The 21,533-nt window shown below is 40.8% G+C and overlaps 1 protein-coding gene across 3 annotated transcripts in view; it reads left to right on the top strand.

Moving 5' to 3' along the window:
- The first annotated feature begins 2,023 nt into the window (after window positions 1-2,023).
- The window catches only part of LOC106563981 (uncharacterized), a 28,096-nt gene continuing 8,586 nt past the window's right edge, over window positions 2,024-21,533 (top strand). Inside the window, exons 1-3 of one of the 3 annotated variants that reach the window (XM_082958464.1) lie at window positions 2,024-2,666; window positions 5,552-6,056; window positions 6,382-10,151. In XM_082958464.1, the coding sequence (XP_082814590.1) occupies window positions 2,270-2,666; window positions 5,552-5,571 (417 nt within the window). In that variant the 5' untranslated portion in view covers window positions 2,024-2,269 and the 3' untranslated portion in view covers window positions 5,572-6,056; window positions 6,382-10,151. Of the gene's footprint in view, window positions 2,667-5,551; window positions 6,057-6,381; window positions 19,668-20,253; window positions 20,273-21,533 lie in introns of those variants that run through there. The other 2 variants (XM_014129937.3, XM_082958463.1) reach the window with 2 other exon arrangements.

The raw sequence follows: 21,533 nt of genomic DNA on the forward strand, positions 1-21,533 counted from the left end.
AACCCTGTGGTACCCCCATAGAGACTGCCAGAGGTCCGGACAACATGCCCTCCGATTTGACACACTGAACTCTGTCTGCAAAGTAGTTGGTGAACCAGGCGAGGCAGTCGTTAGAAAAACCAAGGCTATTGAGTCTGCCAATAAGAATACGGTGATTGACAGAGTCGAAAGCCTTGGCCAGGTGGATGAAGACGGCTGCATAGTACTGTATTTTATTGATGGCGGTTATGATATCGTTTAGGACCTTGAGCGTGGTTGAGGTGCACCCGTGACCGGCTCGGAAACCGGATTACACAGCGGAGAAGGTACGGTGGGATTCGAAATGGTCAGTGATCTGTTTATTGGCTTTTGAAGACTTTAGAAAATGCAGGGCAGGATGGATATAGGTCTGTAGCAGTTTGGGTCTAGAGTGTCACCCCCTTTGAAGAGGGGGATGACCGCGGCAGCTTTCCAATCTTTAGGGATCTCGGACGATATGAAAGAGAGGTTGAACAGACTGGTAATAGGGGTTGCAACAATGGCAGCGGATAGTTTTAGAGAGGGTCCAGATTGTCTAGCCCAGCTGATTTGTACGGGTCCAGGTTTTGCAGCTCTTTCAGAACATCAGCTATCTGGATTTGGGTGAAGGAGAAGCTGGGGAGGCTCGGGCGAGTAGCTGCGGAGCTGTTGGCCGGGGTTGGGGTAGCCAGGAGGAAGGCATGACCAGCCGTTAAAAAATGCTTATTGAAATTCTCAATTATTGTGGATTTATTGGTGGTAACTGTGTTTCCTAGCCTCAGTGCAGTGGGCAGCTGGGAGGAGTTGCTCTTATTCTCCATGGACTTTACAGTGTCCCAAAACGTTTTTGAGTTGAGTTGAAAAAGCTAGCCTTTGCTTTCCTAACTGACTGTGTGTATTGGTTCCTGACTTCCCTGGAAAGTTGCATATCACGTATCATTGCGGGGACTATTCGATGCTAATGCAGTCTGCCACAGGATGTTTTTGTGCTGGTCGAGGGCAGTCAGGTCTGGAGTGAACCAAGGGCTATATCTGTTCTTAGTTTTACCATTTTTGAAAGGGGCATGCTTATTTAAGGTGGTGAGAAAATTACTTTTAAAGAACAACCAAGCATCCCCGTTTAGGTCACCTAACAGAACGAACTCTGAAGATAGATGGGGGCAATCAATTCACATATGGTGTCCAGGGCACAGCTGGGAGCTGAGGGGGGTCTATAACAGGCGGCAACAGTGAGAGACTTATTTCTGGAGAGATTAATTTTACCCAGGGCAGGTCGATTAGAAAGGCCTGCTCACAGAAGTGTTTTAGGGAGCATTTGACAGTGATGAGGGGTGGTCGTTTGACCCATAACGGATGCAGGCAACGATCGCTGAGATCCTGATTGAAAACAGCAGAGGTGTATTTGGAGGGCAAATTGGTCAGGATAATATCTATGAGGGTGCCCATGTTTACGGATTTAGGGTTGTACCTGGTGGGTTCCTTGATGATTTGTGTGAGATTGAGGGCATCTAGCTTAAATTGTAGACACTGCCGGGGTGTTAAGCATATCCCAGTTTAGGTCACATAACAGAACGAACTCTGAAGATAGATGGGGAGGGGGGGCATCAATTCACATATGGTGTCCAGGGCACAGCTGGGAGCTGGAGGGGGGGGGGGGGGTCGATAGCAGGTGGCAACAGTGAGAGACTTATTTCTGGAGAGATTCATTTTTTTAAATTAGAAGTTCCAACTGTTTGGGTATAGACCTGGAAAAGTATGACAGAACTTTGCAGGCTATCTCTGCAGTAGATTGCAACAATAACTGTAGGTACTTATTTTGATAATATCTGTTTATTAATATCTGAACTAATCAATCAACACACATGCTGCTCTTTGTACGTGTTGATATAATAGTATAATTAAAATTAAGAAAAATAGTTGTCCCTCCTCAACTGTGTTTCCTCCCTCCAGACAGCAGGTGGCGATATGTGTCTTTCAGGCGACGTTTCTAATGTGACGTATAATCTAGTGGACGGAACTCGTCATCAACAACTGCAGTCACCTCGGTATCTCGCTAGGCAACAAAGTCGGAAACATTCAAGTTCTTCAGACAATTTTCGTTATTTTAATTTTGCAACAATGTTTTAACATGCACACTTCTGTTGAAAGAACTAGTCAATACCAAATTTTAATTTCGTATTGACGTTGTTGCTGTTAGTCAGTTAGCTGTCTGGTTAAGTTAGCACTAGCAGAGTCGCTAATGCTAACTAGCTAGCTAACATCCCCCCTGAACATGAGTTTACTAAGATACACTGAGAAAGGAAGAAAGCTCATGGAAGAGGAGACTGTTACCGTCAAACAAGAAGTAGAAGAAGGTGAGGCTGTTACAGTGAAAGAAGAAAAGGAAGAAGCTTTCAGCGTGAAAGAGGAAGTGGATGTTACAGTGAAGGAAGAAAAGGAAGAAACTTTCAGCGTGAAAGAGGAAGAGGATGTTACAGTGAAGGAAGAGAAGGATGCAGTTTGTGTAGTGAAGGAGGAGGAGGAGGAGGAGGTGGGGGAGATGACTGTCACAGAGAAAGAAGAGGAAAACGTTTTTGGATTGAAGGATGAAGAGGGGGAGATTACTGTCACATTAGAGGAGGATGAAGAAGAAGAGAAGACTGGAGATCTGATTAACACCAGTAAATACAGTGAGTACTATCTTATATAACAGGGACATTGATCTGATTAACACCAGTAAATACAGTGAGTACTATCTAATAAAACAGGGACATTGATCTGATTAACACCAGTAAATACAGTGAGTACTATCTTATAAAACAGGGACATTGATCTGATTAACACCAGTAAATACAGTGAGTACTGTCTTATAAAACAGGGACATTGATCTGATTAACACCAGTAAATACAGTGAGTACTCTCTAATAAAACAGGGACATTGATCTGATTAACAACACCAGTAAATACAGTGAGAACTATCTTATAAAACAGGGACATTGATCTGATTAACACCAGTAAATACAGTGAGTACTGTCTTATAAAACAGGGACATTGATCTGATTAACACCAGTAAATACAGTGAGTACTATCTAATAAAACAGGGACATTGATCTGATTAACACCAGTAAATACAGAGTACTATCTAATAAAACAGGGACATTGATCTGATTAACACCAGTAAATACAGTGAGTACTCTCTTAACAGGAGGACAAACTCTGCAGTTGTTGAACTAATGTGTGATTTTTAAAAGGACATTATTCTCTTGGATATGTTGTTTCTGTACTGTAGGAATTGAAAAAGCTACAAAGAGTCAACAAAACGTTAATGGATCAAATGCTTTTATTTATTTTTTAAACGTCTCTGAATATCTCTTTCTGTAGTGCTTTTGCTCAATATCACATAAGAGAAAAGTTATTATTTAAAAAAAAAAAACATGATTAAATATCAAAAAGTGTTAGTATTAGGTCCATGGTTGTTCAGTTATAATTTTCGGCAGACTGATCTGATTTTAAATATCTATGATATCATATATTACAGCCATCTCATGTCTGATTTCAAATGATGAAGAGGACAGAATCAAGACAAGGAGAGATCATTTTGATCTGTAATGTTCTGTAATGTTCTGTTAGTTAATGTTCTGACACACTACTAAGAGGAATGTTCTCTTAATGTTCTGTTAATGTTCTAACACACTACTAAGAGGAATGTTCTGTTAATGTTCTGTTAATGTTCTAACACACCACTAAGAGGAATGTTCTGTTAATGTTCTGTTAGTGTTCTGTTAATGTTCTGTTAGTTAATGTTCTAACACACTAAGGGCTGTTCTTAAGGATGACGTGGAGTGTTTCACAATAACATGGGTTTGACTGTGTTCTTTCTTCATAAAACAGTTATATATTTTTATATATATATTTTTTTTTAAAGATGAACAACATGTACGTCATGAACTTTTATTTTATTGAGTAAATGTATTTTATTTATCCTTCTATGACCGGTGTAGATTGCGTTGCGTTTTGATCGGGCCGACAGATGGACAAGGGACGTTATTTCCAGAGGCAGTTTGGAACTCGGTAGTGAATGTTGCAACCGACGACAGACTATTTTTTATGGCGCTGCGAACTTTAGGACACCCAGACAGATTCCCTTCCTAGAGACACACAGGATATATACAGTACCAGTCAAACATTTGGACACACCTACTCATTCAAGGGTTTTTCTTTATTTTTGACTATTTTCTACATTGTAGAAGAATAGTTAAGACATCAAAACTACAATGAGGGAAAAAAGTATTTGATCCCCTGCTGATTTTGTACGTTTGCCCACTGACAAAGAAATGATCAGTCTATAATTTTAATGGTAGGTTTATTTGAACAGTGAGAGAAAGAATAACAACAACAAAAAATCCAGAAAAACGCATGTCAAAAATCTTATAAATTTATTTGCATTTTAATGAGGGAAATAAGTATTTGACCCCCTCTGCAAAACATGACTTAGTACTTGGTGGCAAAACCCTTGTCACTGTATGAAACACATATGGAATCATGTTGTAACCAAAAAAGTGTTAAATCAAAATATAGATTTATATTTTAGATTCTTCAAAGTAGCCACCCTTTGCCTTCATGACAGCTTTGAACACTCTTGGCATTCTCTCAACCAGCTTCATGAGGTAGTCACCTGAAAATGTTTTGGTTACTACATAATTCCATATGTGTTATTTCATAGTTTGATGTCTTCACTATTATTCTACAATGTAGAAATTAGTAAAGATAAAGAAAACCCTTTAATGGTGTGTCCAAACGTTTGATTGGTACTCTATATATACAGTGCGTGCGGAAAGTATTCAGACCCCTTGACTTTTTCCACATTTTGTTACGTTACAGCCTTATTCCAAAATTGATTTAAAAAAAAATCCCCTCATCAATCTACACACAATATCCCATAATTACAATTTTTCCAAATCTATTAAAATAAAAAACGGAAATATCACATTTCCATAAGTATTCAGACCCTTTACTCAGTACTTTGTTGAAGCACCTTTGGCAGCGATTACAGCCTCGAGTCTTCTTGGGTATGACGCTACAAGCTTGGTACACCTGTATTTCGGGAGTTTCTCCGATTCTTCTCTGCAGATCTTCTCAAGCTCTGTCAGGTTGGATGGGGAGTGTCGCTGCACAGCTATTTTCAGGTCTCACCAGAGATGTTTGATCGGGTTCAAGTCCGGGCTCTGTTTGCACTGTCTTGACTGTGTGCTTAGGGTCGTTGTCCTGTTGGAAGGTGAGCCTTCACCCCAGTCTGAGGTCCTGAGCGCTCTGGAGCAGGTTTTTCATCAAGGAGCTCTCTGCACTTTGCTCCGTTAATATTTCCCTCGATCCTGACTAGTCTCCCAGTCCCTGCTGCTGAAAAACATCCCCACAGCATGATGCTTCCACCACAATCCTGTCTCGGTGCTCTACGGACAATTGCTTCAACCTCATTGCTTGTTTTTTGCTCTGACATGTACTGTGAACTGTGGGACTTTGTATAGACAGGTGTGTGCCTTTCCAAATCATGTCCAATCATTTGAATTTACCACAGGTGGACTCCAATCAAGTTGAAGAAACATCTCAAGGATGATCAATGGAAAGAGGATTCAACTGAGCTCAATTTAGAGTCTCATAGCAAAGGGTCTGAATACTTATGTAAAAAAGGTTTTTCTGTTTTTTATTGTGTTTTACATTTGCAAAAATTTCTAAAAACGTGTTTTCTCTTTGTGTAGGGTTGCAAAGGGTCGGAAACTTTCCGGTATATTCTCCGGGAAGTTAAGCCCGGGAATTTGGGGAATTTTGCTTAAATTCATCAAAAAAAAGTTAGCTTATAACAGTGAACCTTTATTGTGGGATACACATAAGGCAATTCTAGGTCTTGTGGCATATTTTGGTTAATCTTTCCCCAATTCAATGGAATTGTAGCCCTCTGCATGTACAGTGCACTCGTCCATCACATGTACAGTACAGCTGATTCTCAAGATCTTGCAACTCTAATGAGATGCTATTGAGCCCACACTACTACACTGTCTGAGCCAAGGACTACATACTTTCTGGTAAGTTTTGATTACAATACTGGGTGGGGTGAATATATTTTATATGACATACATTTATTTTTTGTTAACTAGTAAATAGTAGCCTACAACAAAGTGTGTTTAAATCATTTCTAACTTTCTGCTTGTTAGTTTTTGTTACCATGTGGGTTTTAGCTTGCTTGAGCCTGCTAACTGAGAAGTGTTAATTCACCTGTTTCCATATATGTTTCATTCTAAAACATTTATCTTACAAATTGAGTTGTTTAATCTAACTGCTTAACTATTTATCTGTACATGGAATTGTATTTGGGGTATTTTCACAATTTTTTTCTTCTAATCTTTACAGGAAAATGCCACTGGCACTATCTGATGTGTGAAGACATTTCACTGCAGCTAATGTAGAAGGAAAAGCAGTGTACATCTGCAAATACTGTGCCAAATCATATGTGAAGAATGCAACAAAGATGCAGAATCATCTGGCCAAGTGCATAAAGTTCCCTCAGCGCCCACAACAAGCAACCTCTGACAAAAGTCCCTCTACTTCTATTCGAGGTGAAAATGATGAATCAGACACCTTATCGATAGCAACAGCCCATGGTCCTCCTGGAATCAGAAGTTTTTTTGATTCAATGGAGGAAAGTAGTCAGAGAAATGCTGATGAATGTCTTGCTCGAGCTGTGTATGCAACTGGTTCACCTCTGATGCTCACAGGCAATGCGTATTGGAAGAGATTTCTGAATGTTCCTCGCCCAGCATACACCCCTCCAACCAGACATGCTTTATCTACTAATTTGCTGAATGCAGAGTTCAACAGAGTTCAAGTGAAGGTCAAGCAAATCATAGAGAAAGCAGACTGTATTGCAATCATCTCTGATGGGGGGTCGAATGTTCGTAGGTAAGGAATAATTAACTACATAATCTCCACCCCTCAACCAGTATTCTACAAGAGCACAGACACAAGGGACAACAGACACACCAGTCTCTACATTGCAGATGAGCTGAAGGAAGTCATCAATGACCTTGGACCACAGAAGGTATTTGCACTGTTGACAGACAATGCTGCGAACATGAAGGCTGCTTGGTCTAAAGTGGAGGAGTCCTACCCTCACATCACACCCATTGGCTGTGCTGCTCGTGCATTGAATCTGCTCCTCAAGTACATCATGGCACTGAAAACAATGGATACACTCTACAAGAGCGCCAAGGAAAATGGTTAGGTATGTGAAGGGTCATCAAGTTATAGCAGCAATCTACCTCACCAAGCAAAGTGAGAAGAATAAGAGCACCACATTGAAACTGCCCAGCAACACCCGTTGGGGTGTTGTCATCATGTTTGACAGTCTCCTGGAGGGGAAGGAGTCTCTCCAAGAAATGGCCATATCACAGTCAGCCGATGTGGACAGCCCCATCAAGAGGATCCTCAGATTGAGGGGGACAATGCCATCCTGTCTGATGTTCAGACTCTGCTTGCAGATGTAAGAGAAGAAATCCAGCCCTGCCCACTTCACTGTTGCTCCAAGCAGAGGGAACAGCAGTCCCATACACACCACAGTGTACATGTTGGACCCCAGGTATGCTGGCAAGAGCATCCTGTCTGGAGCAGAGATCAACAAGGCCTATGGTGTCATCACTACCGTGTCTCGCCACCTTGGCCTGGATGAGGGCAAGGTTCTTTATACTTCCAAGCAAGGGCTTTGGGATGGAGATGCAATATGGCAGTCGTGCCAACAGATCTCATCAGCCACCTGGTGGAAGGGACTTTCTGGATCTGAGGCTCTTTCCCCTGTTGCCTCCATCATCCTCCAAATCCCACCAACATCAGCCGCCTCAGAGCGCAACTGGTCCTTGTTTGAGAACACACACACCAAAGCACGCAACAGGCTGACCAATACAATGGTTGAAAAATGTGTGGCCATCCGGGCAAATTTGAGTCTTTTTGAGCCATCAACGAGCCATCCTCAACAAGGTTGGAAAGTGACAGTGAAGATGAGGCCTCAGAGTCTGATGTTCAAGAGGTGGACATTGAGAAGGTCCAGCGAGAAGACATGGAAGCCTGAGAGGAAGACAACCAAAGCTTTAGTTTCTAGACTATCATTGTTGAAAACGTTTTTTGGGAGATGCGATGGATCATTCAATATTCCCTTTCTTTTGTTGTTCAGTGAAATCATCCCATGTGAAGAGTCAGCTCATTTAATTAAAGTTCAATTCATAACTAAATTGTTTTTTTTATTTCTATTGGAAGGATTTAATAATTTGCAATTATGTCTAAAGTACTTATGATAAAGGTAAAAGGTTTATGTTTCTGTCTCCGTATGATATGGTAAATATATCCAATGCAAAAAAACATCTACATTTAAATAGTACAGTGCCTTGCAAAAGTATTCATCCCCCTTGGTGTTTTTCCTATTTAGTTGCATTACAACCTGTAATTTAAATGGATTTCTATTTGGATTTCATGTAATGGACAAAAACACAAAATAGTCCAAATTGGTGAAGTGAAATGAAAAAAAATCACTTGTTTCAAAGAATTCTAAAAAACTGAAAAGTGGTGCGTGCATATGTATTCACCCCCTTTGCTATGAAGCCCCTAAATAAGATCTGGTGCAACCAATTACCTTCAGAAGTCACATAATTAGTTAAATAAAGTCCACCTGTGTGCAATCTAAGTGTCACATGATCTGTCACATGATCTCAGTATATATACACCTGTTCTGAAAGGCCCCAGAGTCTGCAACACCACTAAGCAAGGGGCACCACCAAGCAAGCAGCACCATGAAGACCAAGGAGCTCTCCAAACAGGTCAGGGACAAAGGTGTGGAGAAGTACAGATCAGGGTTGGGTTATAAAAAAATATACAAAACTTTGAACATCCCACGGAGCACCATTAAATCCAATATTAAAAAATGGAAAGGATATGGCACCACAACAAACCTGCCAAGAGAGGACTGCCCACCAAAACTCATGGACCAGGCAAGGAGGGCATTAGTCAGAGGCAACAAAGAGACCAAAGATAAACCTGAAGGAGCTGCAAAGCTCCACTGCGGAGATTGGACTATCTGTCCATAGGACCACTTTAAGCCATACACTCCACAGAGCTGGGCTTTACGGAAGAGTGGCCAGAAAAAAAAGCCATTGCTTAAAGGAAAAAAATAAGCAAACACGTTTGGAACCAAAAGGCATGTGGGAGACTCTCCAAACATATGGAAGAAGGTACTCTGGTCAGATTAGACTAAAATTGGGCTTTTTGGCCATCAAGGAAAACGCTATGTATGGCGCAAGCCCAACACCTCTCATCACCCCGAGAACACCATCCCCACAGTGAAGCATGGTGGTGGCAGCATCATGCTGTGGGGATGTTTTTCATCAGCAGGGACTGGGAAACTGGTCAGAATTGAAGGAATAATGGATGGCGCTAAATACAGGGAAATTATTGTGGGAAACCTGTTTCAGTCTTCCAGAGATTTGAGACTGGGACGGAGGTTCACCTTCCAGCAGGACAATGACCCTAAGCATACTGCTAAAGCAACACTTGAGTGGTTTAAGTGGAAACATTTAAATGTCTTGGCAGGACCTAGTCCCAGACCTCTACAAAGTATTGACTTTGGGGGGGTGAATAGTTATGCAAGTTCAAGTTTTCTGTTTTTTGTGTTATGTCTTGTTTCTTTCACAATAAAAAATATTTTGCATCTTCAAAGTGGTAGGCATGTTGTGTAAATCAAATGATACAACCCCCCCAAAATCAATTTTAATTCCAGGTTGTAAGGCAACAAAATAGGAAAAATGCCAAGGGGGTGAGTACTTTCGCAAGCCACTGTATTAATATACATTTGCATATATTTCCGTTTATTCACATATATTCCCGCGGAAAGTTTCCACCTCTGAATATTCCCCAAAATGGGCAACCCTAGGTGTGTGCCTTTTCAAAATCATGTCCAATCAATTGAATTTTACCACATGTGGACTCCAATCAAGTTGTAGAAACATCTCAAGGATGATCAATGTAAACAGGATGCGTCTGAGCTCCATTTCGAAGTATCATAGCAAAGGGTCTGAATACTTGTGTAAAAAGGTATTTCTGTTTTTTATTTGTAATAAATTTGCAAAAATGTCTAAAAACCTGTTTTTGCTTTGTCATTTTGGGGTATTGTGTTTAGATTGCTAAGGATTTGTATTTATTTAATCAATTTTAGAATAAGGCTGTATCGTAACAAAATGTGGAAAAAAGTCTCGGGGTCTGAATACTTTCCGAAGGCACTGTATATCGGGGCATGGACTCTACAAGGTGTCGAAAGCATTCCACAGGGTTGCTGCCCCGCTTCCCACAGGTGTGTCAATTTGTCTGGATATCCTTTTGGGTGGTGGACCATTCTTGATAAACACAAGAAACTGTTGAGTTTTTAAAACCTTGCAGCGTTGCAGTTCTTGACACGAACCAGTGTGCTTTGTACCTACTACCATACCCCGTTCAAAGACACTTAAATATTTAGTCTTGCCTATTCACATTCTGAATGACACACATACACAATCCATGTCTCGGTAGTCTCAAGGCTTAGAAATCCTTCTTTAACCTGTCTCCTCCCCTTCATCTACACTGATGATGTTGATGGTAAAACAGGTTGTAATTGATGTTGATGGTAAAACAGGTTGTAATTGATATTGATGGTAAAACAGGTTGTAATTGATGTTGATGGTGAAACAGGTTGTAATTGATGTTGATGGTAAAACAGGTTGTAATTGATATTGATGGTAAAACAGGTTGTAATTGATATTGATGGTAAAACAGGTTGTAATTGATATTGATGGTAAAACAGGTTGTAATTGATATTGATGGTAAAACAGGTTGTAATTGATGTTGATGGTAAAACAGGTTGTAATTGATATTGATGGTAAAACAGGTTGTAATTGATATTGATGGTAAAACAGGTTGTAATTGATGGTAAAACAGGTTGTAATTGATATTGACGGTAAATCAGGTTGTAATTGATATTGACGGTAAAACAGGTTGTAATTGATATTGATGGTAATACAGGTTGTAATTGATATTGATGGTAATACAGGTTGTAATTGATATTGATGGTAAAACAGGTTGTAATTGATATTGATGGTAAAACAGGTTGTAATTGATGGTAAAACAGGTTGTAATTGATGGTAAAACAGGTTGTAATTGATATTGACGGTAAAACAGGTTGTAATTGATATTGATGGTAATACAGGTTGTAATTGATATTGATGGTAATACAGGTTGTAATTGATATTGATGGTAAAACAGGTTGTAATTGATATTGATGGTAAAACAGGTTGTAATTGATGGTAAAACAGGTTGTAATTGATGTTGATGGTTCTAACAGTTGCAGAGGTTTATTTATACATATATATAATAATATATATATAAAAAAATATATATATATATATATATATATAAAATAATATATATATATAAATAATAATATATATAATAATATATACAAATCCCTTCTGTTGCAAACCAAAATGCTGGACTAGATGCACAGGGGGTAATAATGTCTAGATTATTTTGTCCAGTGGAGATGAGTTTATAAATTGCCTGGCAGGGCTGTAGGACAGTGGAGATTAGTTTATAAATTGCCTGGCAGGGCTGTGGGACAGTGGAGATGAGTTTGTAAATTGCCTGGCAGGGCTGTGGGACAGTGGAGATTAGTTGATGAATTGCCTGGCAGGGCTGTGGGACAGTGGAGATGAGTTTATAAATTGCCTGGCAGGGCTGTGGGACAGTGGAGATTAGTTGATGAATTGCCTGGCAGGGCTGTGGGACAGTGGAGATTAGTTTATAAATTGCCTGGCTTGGCCTTGGGACAGTGGATATATAGGGATAATTCAAATACAACTGTTAACTTTTTAGTGACAGGGGGCAGTATTCAGAAATTCAGATGAATGACGTGCCCAAATTAAACTACCTGCTACTCGGGCCCAGAAGGTAGGATATGCATATTATTAGTAGATTTGGATAGAAAACACTCTGAAGTTTCTAAAACTGTTTGAATGATATGTGAGTATAACAGAACTCATATGGCAGGCAAAAACCTGAGAAAAATCCAACCAGGAAGTGTGGAAATCTGAGGATTGTAGTTTTTCAAGTGATTCCCTATCCAGTATACAGTGACTTAGGGTTCATTTTGCACTTCCTAAGGCTTCCACTAGATGTCCACAGTCTTTAGAACCTTGTTTCATGCTTCTACTGTTACTGGGGTGAGAATAAGAGCTGACTCAACAAGTGGACTGGCTGAGGCCAATGAGTTGTTTACTGCGCGGGCACGCCGTTCCTTCTTTTTCTTCTGTAATGGATACGCTATTGTCCGGGTGGAATATTATAGAATATTTATGTTAAAAAGACCCTAAGGATTGATTGTAAACATCGTTTGACATGTTTCTATGAACGGTAATGGAACATTTTGACTTTTCGTCTCTGGTTTTGCGCTCGCTCATTTTGCCTTTGGATAGTGATCTGAACGCGCAAACAAAAGGAGGTATTTGGACATAAATATGGAGTTTATCGAACAAAACTAACATTTCTTGTGGGAGTACTGGGAGTGCATTCCGACGAAGATCAGCAAAGGTAAGTGAAGATTTATAATACTATTTCTGAGTTTTGTTGACTCCAGAACTTGGCGGGTAACTGTATAGCTTGCTTTGATGGCTGAGCTCTGTACTCAGAATATTGAAAAATGTGCTTTCGCCGTAAAGCGATTTTGAAATCTGACACAGCTGTTGCATTAAGGAGAAGTGTATCTATAATTCTTTCAATAACTGTTGTAAATGTTATCAACGTTTATGATGAGTATTTTTGTAAATTGATGTGCTCATTCACCGGAAGTTTTGGAGGCAATACATTTTCTGAACATCACGCGCCAATGTAAAATGGGGTTTTTGGATATAAATATGAACTTTATCGAACAAAACATACATGTATTGTGTAACATTGAGTCCTGGGAGTGTCATCTGATGAAGATCGTCAAAGGTTATTGATTAATTTTAGCTGTATTTCTGGTTATTGTGACGCCTCTCCTTGCTTGGAAAATGGCTGTGTGGTTTTTCTTGTCTCAGCGCTGTCCTAACATAATCTAATGTTATGCTTTCGCCGTAAAGCCTTTTTGAAATCGGACAATGTGGTTGGATTAATGAGAAGTGTATCTTTAAAATGGGATATAATAGTTGTATGTTTGAGAAATTTGAATTATGAGATTTTTGTTGTTTTGAATTTGCCGCCCTGCTATTTCCCTAGCATCCCACATGTCCCAGAGAGGTTAACAGGCATTACCCAGGGATCATCATGAATATCTAACGGCTATTAACCAATCAGTATCTACGATCCAAATGTACTGTTTTATAATGAGAGATCTAGTCTAGATTAAACCTCATAAGAAGACAGTTTAATTTAATGGAGATTTCATTCAGGTCTCTGTTAAATGGGATACTCTGGAGGTTTCATTCAGATCTCTGTTTAACTAGATACTGTTTGTCTTTGGCAGGAGATAGACCAGACTCTCACTCTGACAGCAGGAAGAGTCCTTCAGAGGAACCAGACCCAGAGACGCCCAAACCAGCGAGACGACACCACTGGTCCCAGTGTAAAAAGAGTTTTAAGTGGTTATGGAACCTGAAAAGTCATGATAGAACAGACACAGGAGAGAAGACTTCACAATGTTCCCAATGTGGGAAGAGTTTTACACGGTTAGGGAACCTGAAAAGGCATGAGAGAATACACACAGGAGAGAAACCTTTCCAATGCTCCCAATGTGGAAAGAGTTTCACACGGTTAGGGAACTTGAAAGAACATAAAATAATACACACAGTAGAGAAACCTTTCCAATGCTCCCAGTGTGAAAAGGGCTTTAGGTGGTTAGGGAACCTGAAAAAGCATGAGAGAACACACACAGGAGAGAAACCGTTCCAATGCTCCCAGTGTGGGAATGGTTTTACACAGTTAGGGAGCTTGAAGGAGCATGAAAGGTTACACACAGGGGAGAAGCCTTTCCAATGTACCCAGTGTGGAAAGAGTTTTACCCTGTTAGGGAGCCTGAAAAAGCATGAGAGAACACACACAGGAGAAAAGCCGTTCCAATGCTCCCAGTGTGGGAAGGGTTTTACACGGTTAGGGAATCTGAAGGACCATAAAAGAGTACACACAGGAGAGAAACCTTTCCAATGTTCCCAGTGTGGAAAGAATTTTACACGGTTACGGAGCCTGAACGAACATAAATTAGTACACACAGGAGAGAAATGTTTCCAATGTTCCCAGTGTGGAAAGGGTTTTACCCTGTTAGGGAGCCTGAAAAAGCATGAGAGAACACACACAGGAGAAAAGCCGTTCCAATGCTCCCATTGTGGAAAGAGTTTTACGCAGTTAGGGAGCTTGAAGGTGCATGAAAGGGCACACACAGGGGAGACATCTTACCATTGCTCTCTGTGTGGAAAGAATTTTACTAAGTTAGGGAACCTAAAAAAACATCAACAATTACACACCGGAGCGAAACCTTTCCAATGCTCCCAGTGTGGGAAGGGTTTTACACTGTTAGGGAACCTGAAGGATCATAAAAGAGTACACACAAGAGAGAAACGTTTCCAATGCTCCCAGTGTGGAATAGGTTTTACCCTGTTAGGGAACCTGAAAAAGCATGAGAAAATACACACAGGAGAGAAGTCTTTCCAATGTTCCCAGTGTGGAAATAGTTATAAAAGTTTAGGGAGCTTGAAGGAGCATGAAAGGATACACACATGGGAGACAGCTTACCATTGCTCTCTGTGTGGAAAGAATTTTACCAAGTTAGGGAACCTAAAAAAACATGCAGAATTTCACACAGGAAAGAAGCCTTTCCAATGCACCCAGTGTGGAAAGGGTTTTACACGGTTAGGGAATCTGAAGGACCATAAAAGAACACACACAAGAGAGAAACCTTTCCAATGCTCCCAATGTGGAAAGGGTTTTACCCTGTTAGGGAACCTGAAAAGGCATGAGAGAACACACACAGTTTTAACAATGACCCCAGGAGTTGGAACCAGTTCAGAAAACAGAACAGAAAACCGCGTAAGAACAAAAAAAATGAAGAAACAGAAACCGAACCGGGAAAGAAAGTGATCTCTACAGTTCTGGAACAGAATCTTTATTTTAAAAGTATAGTAACCAGTTAATAACGTTATTTTAAAAGTAACTGTCCGGTGGAAGATCTTATTAACTTTAAAAAGTGAATATTCTGTTAACTCATCGAAATAGTGTTGAGACATCCTATACTTGTATCTCAAACAGACTGTTTTAAAAAAATATATATTTCCTCATAGAACATGTTATCTCCCTGTGGTGGATGAGCTGGCCAATCTGTTGTTGGGGTACGACCCACACCATTCTGTTGTTGGGATACGACCCACACCATTCTGTTGTTGGGGCACGACCCACACCATTCTGTTGTTGGGATACGACCCACACCATTCTGTTGTTGGGGTACGACCCACACCATTCTGTTGTCGGGGTACGACCCACACCATTCTGTTGTCGGGATACGACCCACACCATTCTGTTGTCGGGGTACGCCCCACACCATTCTGTTGTCGGGGTACGCCCCACACCATTCTGTTGTCGGGGTACGCCCCACACCATTCTGTTGTCGGGGTACGACCCACACCATTCTGTTGTCGGGGTACGACCCACACCATTCTGTTGGCGGGATACGACCCACACCATTCTGTTGTCGGGATACGACCCACACCATTCTGTTGTCGGGGTAAGACCCACACCATTCTGTTGTCGGGATACGACCCACACCATTCTGTTGTCGGGATACGACCCACACCATTCTGTTGTCGGGATACGACCCACAACATTCTGTTGTCGGGATACGACCCACAACATTCTGTTGTCGGGATACGCCCCACACCATTCTGTTGTCGGGATACGCCCCACACCATTCTGTTGTCGGGATACGACCCACACCATTCTGTTGTCGGGATACGACCCACACCATTCTGTTGTCGGGATACGACCCACACCATTCTGTTGTCGGGGTAAGACCCACACCATTCTGTTGTCGGGATACGACCCACACCATTCTGTTGTCGGGATACGACCCACAACATTCTGTTGTCGGGATACGACCCACAACATTCTGTTGTCGGGATACGACCCACAACATTCTGTTGTCGGGATACGCCCCACACCATTCTGTTGTCGGGATACGCCCCACACCATTCTGTTGTCGGGATACGACCCACACCATTCTGTTGTCGGGATACGCCCCACACCATTCTGTTGTCGGGATACGACCCACACCATTCTGTTTTCGGGATACGACCCACACCATTCTGTTTTCGGGATACGACCCACACCATTCTGTTTTCGGGATACGACCCACACCATTCTGTTGTTTGGCTACGACCCACACCATTCTGTTGTTTGGCTACGACCCACACCATTCTGTTGTCGGGATACGACCCACACCATTCTGTTTTTGGGATACGACCCACACCATTCTGTTGTTTGGCTATGACCCACACCATTCTGTTGTTTGGCTACGACCCACACCATTCCAACACAGAAAAGCTGCTTTTAACACACTTAATTAAAAAAAAGATTGTAAGGAAAGTATTTCACTCATATTATAAGTAACTATAGGTCATATTTCAATGAAATCTGGAAATACTGGGCACTTACTTTAAGTTCCAGGCATTTACAGGGCCTTACAGGACTGTTTATCGTCGTTGTTTTTGTATACGTGTTTGTTTTGGTTTTTCCTTCTTTCTGCCTAATAAAAAGAAGATGAGTAAACACACTCCCGCTGCATTTTGGTCTAATCCGTACGACAACCGTGACACGTTGAATGATGTTAAATGGATAGTACTTACAGGATTGTAAATGACCAGAGTAACTTTGTCACTCTCCGGATTTTTTTTTACCTTTAATTCATGAAATAATACAACTTAAATATTGAAGAGTGTGTGTGTGTGTGTAGGAGAGCTCATATCCTCTGAGGTGTTTACTGTAAAGGTTTTACTGTAAAGATCAATGTCTATCGCCAGCTTACATTTCCCTCATTAAAATGCAAATCAATTTCTAACATTTCTCACATGCGTTTTTCTGGATTTTTTGGTTGTTATTCTGTCTCTCACTGTTCAAATAAACGTAAAATTATAGACTGATCATTTCTTCGTGCTTCTACACCTGCATTGCTTGCTGTTTGGGGTTTTAGGCTGGGTTTCTGTACAGCACTTTGAGATATCAGCTGATGTAAGAAGGGCTATATAAATAAATTTGATTTGTCAGTGGGCAAACGTACAAAATCAGCAGGGGATCAAATACTTTTTTCCCCTCACTGTACTTGCCTAAATATTCTGAAATAACGTAAATATTTTGTACAAATGTTTGATAAGCTTGAAATGGCCGTGGTCTGATTGATTCAACAACCCAACAACGCATACCCTAATGTCGGGTTGTCCTAATGAACCAGAACATCAGTAATTTCTGGTGCGTGTATTTCAGGATACCAGTTTGCAACTGTTGCTATGGGAGTGGCCAACAGGTCAACAGGTCTGATAGCCTATCAGAGGAGAACAGAACCCCATTCGAGGCGGAGCTTCATCACAACAACAGTTCTTTCATCTTCTCGAAACATTCTAGAACACTGTTTCATTGATCAGAGGATCAATTTCATTACAACAGAAAATATAATTATTGGGGTATAGTTTAACTTGTGTGCAGTGTGATGATATTATTATATATATATACATATATATATATATATATATTTAACCTTTATTTAACTAGGCAAGTCAGTTATGAACAAATTCTTATTTTCAATGACGGTCTAGGAACAGTGGGTTAACTGCCTTGTTCTACGGGCAGAACGACAGATTTTTTTTTATTACCTTGTCAGCTCGGGGGATTCGATTTTGCAACCTTTCGGTTACTAGTCCAACGCTCTAACCACTAGGCTACCCTACCCTGCCGACCCAACTGCATAAACCAGGGCCTGGGCATTCAGTTAGGTTTGTACAGTGTGATGATATACCAGGGCCTGGATATGCAGTTAGGTTTGTACAGTGTGATGATATACCAGGGCCTGGACATGCAGTTAGGTTTGTACAGTGTGATGATATACCAGGGCCTGGATATGCAGTTAGGTTTGTATGCAGTCTGATGATGAACCAGGGACTGGGGATGCTGTTAGGTTTGTATGCAGTCTGGTTATATACCAGGGACTGGGGATGCAGTTAGGTTTGTATGCAGTCTGGTGATATACCAGGGCCTGGGGATGCAGTTAGGTTTGTACAGTGTGATGATATACCAGGGCCTGGACATGCAGTTAGGTTTGTACAGTGTGATGATATACCAGGGCCTGGATATGCAGTTAGGTTTGTACAGTGGGATGATGTACCAGGGACTGGGGATGCAGTTAGGTTTGTACAGTGTGATGATATACCAGGGCCTGGACATGCAGTTAGGTTTGTATGCAGTCTGATGATATACCAGGGACTGGGGATGCTGTTAGGTTTGTATGCAGTCTGGTTATATACCAGGGACTGGGGATGCAGTTAGGTTTGTACAGTGGGATGATGTACCAGGGACTGGGGATGCAGTTAGGTTTGTTCAGTGTGATGATATACCAGGGACTGGACATGCAGTTAGGTTTGCTTTGCACTATCATCCCACTCATTACAAATCAGGAACCAATCAATCAAACACACGCTTTCCTTTGTACGTCTAAATACAATAATATTATTTAATAAAATACATTTAAAAAATAAATAAATAAAAAGTTGTCGAAATAAAATAAAACTCTTCTCTGAACTGCGTTAACCCCACTCCAGTCAACATAATGACGATGTGCGTCATTCAGGCGACGCTGCCTGAGTGTGACGTATAATCTAGTGGACGGAACGAGTCTTCAACAATAACAAGAACAGTTAGCCAGCTAGCCACCTCGGTAGCTTACTAGCCAACATAGCCGAAATATTGGAGCTTTTTAGAAGCTTTCGACGTATATATAAGCCACTGTGTTTTAAACACCTTTTTGTTGTTGTCATCTAGCTGTTTTAATTTAATGTAATATTTACGTTGTTAGACATCTAGCTAGCTGGTTAACTTAACAATAGGACTAGGCTAACGCTAGCTAGCCTAGCTAGCTAACATCCCCCGAACATAAACTCACTAAGCTACTCCCCCAGCTGCTAAAGAAGAGGTCAGCTTGGACGGAGAAAGAGGAGAAGGGAAGAGAAAGAGGAGAAGGGAAGAGAAAGAGGAGACGGGAAGAGAAAGAGGAGAAGGGAAGAGAAAGACGCTTTCAGAGTGAAAGAGGAGGAGGATGTTGACTACCGTGAAAGAAGACGAAGATGCAGGTTTTTGCATAAAGGAAGAGGATGATTTGACTGTCACAGTGAAAGAGGAGGGAGACGTTTTTGTAATGAAGGAGGAGGAAGGGGAGATGACTGTCACAGTGAAAGAGGAAGACGTTTTTATAATGAAGGAGGAGGAAGGGGACATGACTGTCACAGTGAAAGAAGAGGAAGACATTTTTATAGAGAAGGATGAAGAGGGGGAGATTACTGTCACATTGGAGGAGGATGAAGAAGCACAGAAGACTGGAGATCTGATTAACACCAGTAAATACAGTGAGTACTATCTAATAAAACAGGGACATTGATCTGATTAAAACCAGTAAATACAGTGAGTACTATCTAATAAAACAGGGACATTGATCTGATTAACACCAGTAAATACAGTGAGTACTATCTAATAAAACAGGGACATTGATCTGATTAACACCAGTAAATACAGTGAGTACTATCTAATCAAACAGGGACATTGATCTGAGTAACACCAGTAAATACAGTGAGTACTGTCTTATAAAACAGGGACATTGATCTGATTAACACCAGTAAATACAGTGAGTACTATCTAATAAAACAGGGACATTGATCTGATTAACACCAGTAAATACAGTGAGTACGCTCTAATAAAACAGGGACATTGATCTGATTAACACCAGTAAATACAGTGAGTACGCTCTAATAAAACAGGGACATTGATCTGATTAACACCAGTAAATACAGTGAGTACTATCTAATAAAACAGGGACATTGATCTGATTAACACCAGTAAATACAGTGAGTACTGTCTTATAAAACAGGGACATTGATCTGATTAACACCAGTAAATACAGTGAGTACTATCTAATAAAACAGGGGCATTGATCTGATTAACACCAGTAAATACAGTGAGTACTATCTTATTAAACAGGAGGACAAACTCTGCAGTTGTTGAACTAATGTGTGATTTTTAAAAGGACATTATTCTCTTGAATATGTTGTTTCTGTACTGTAGGAATTGTTAGACGTCCTCCAGGGATTTTTTGTTGTTATTGTTGTAACTTTTCCTGTTGAAAAGTTTTACATACATGTAAATTACACTAAAGGGTAAACAAATAAACAAACAAACAAAACATGTTTTTTTTTTTTGCGAAAGTATTTTTTTTTTAAGACACAACTTCAAACTTGAAGGAGTTGGTCTGATGAGAAGTTTTCTTGAGGAACAAACAGAGTGTAGATACTCTGTCTATACAATGTAGAAAATAGTAAAAAATTAAGAAAAACCCTTGATTGAGATCTAAAACATTTGACTGGTAGTGTACAAAAAAATATACATTCAAATGACTCACAAAGAAGGGCACCTATTGGTAGATGGGTTTAAAAAGCAGACATTGAATATCAAATCAAATCCAATTTTATTGGTCACGTACACATGGTTCGCAGGTGTTAATGCGAGTGTAGTGAAATGCTTGTGCTTCTAGTTCCGACCATGCAGTAATATCTAACAAGTAATATATACATTTTTCATTTAAGACCAGCCAACCGACAGCTGATGAAACTGTGGGTTCGCACAACCAAAGATTTTCTGCACAAACTGTCAGAAACCATCTCAGGGAAGCTCATCTGCGTGCTCGTCGTCCTCACCAGGGTTTTGACCTGACTGCAGTTCAGAGTTGTAACCAACTTAAGTGGGCCAATGCTCACCTCAGGACTCACCACTGGCACGCTGGTGAAATGTGCTCTTCACGGATTAATCCCGGTTTCAACTGTACCGGGCAGATGGCAGACAGCGTGTATGGCGTCGTGTGGGGCGAGCGGTTTGCTGATGTCAACGTTGTGAACAGAGTGGGCCCATGGTGGCGGTGGGGTTATGGTATGGGCAGGCATAATCTACGGACAAACGAACACAATCACGTTTTATCATTGGCAATTTGAATGCAGAGAGAGATACCGTGACGAGGTCCTAAGGCACATTGTCGTGCCATTCATCCGCCGCCATCACTTCGTTTCAGCATGATAATGTCGCAAGGATGTATACACAATTCCTGGAAGACTGAAAATGTCCCAGTTCGACAGCGTGTTCCAGTTCCCGTCAATATCCAGGAACTTCACACACAGCCATTGAAGAGGAGTGGGACAACATTCCACATGACCACAATCAACAGTCTG

The sequence above is a fragment of the Salmo salar genome, chromosome 12 (assembly GCF_965601325.2).
Source record: "Salmo salar chromosome 12, fSalSal1, whole genome shotgun sequence".
In the NCBI taxonomy this organism is placed as follows: Eukaryota; Metazoa; Chordata; class Actinopteri; order Salmoniformes; family Salmonidae; genus Salmo; species Salmo salar.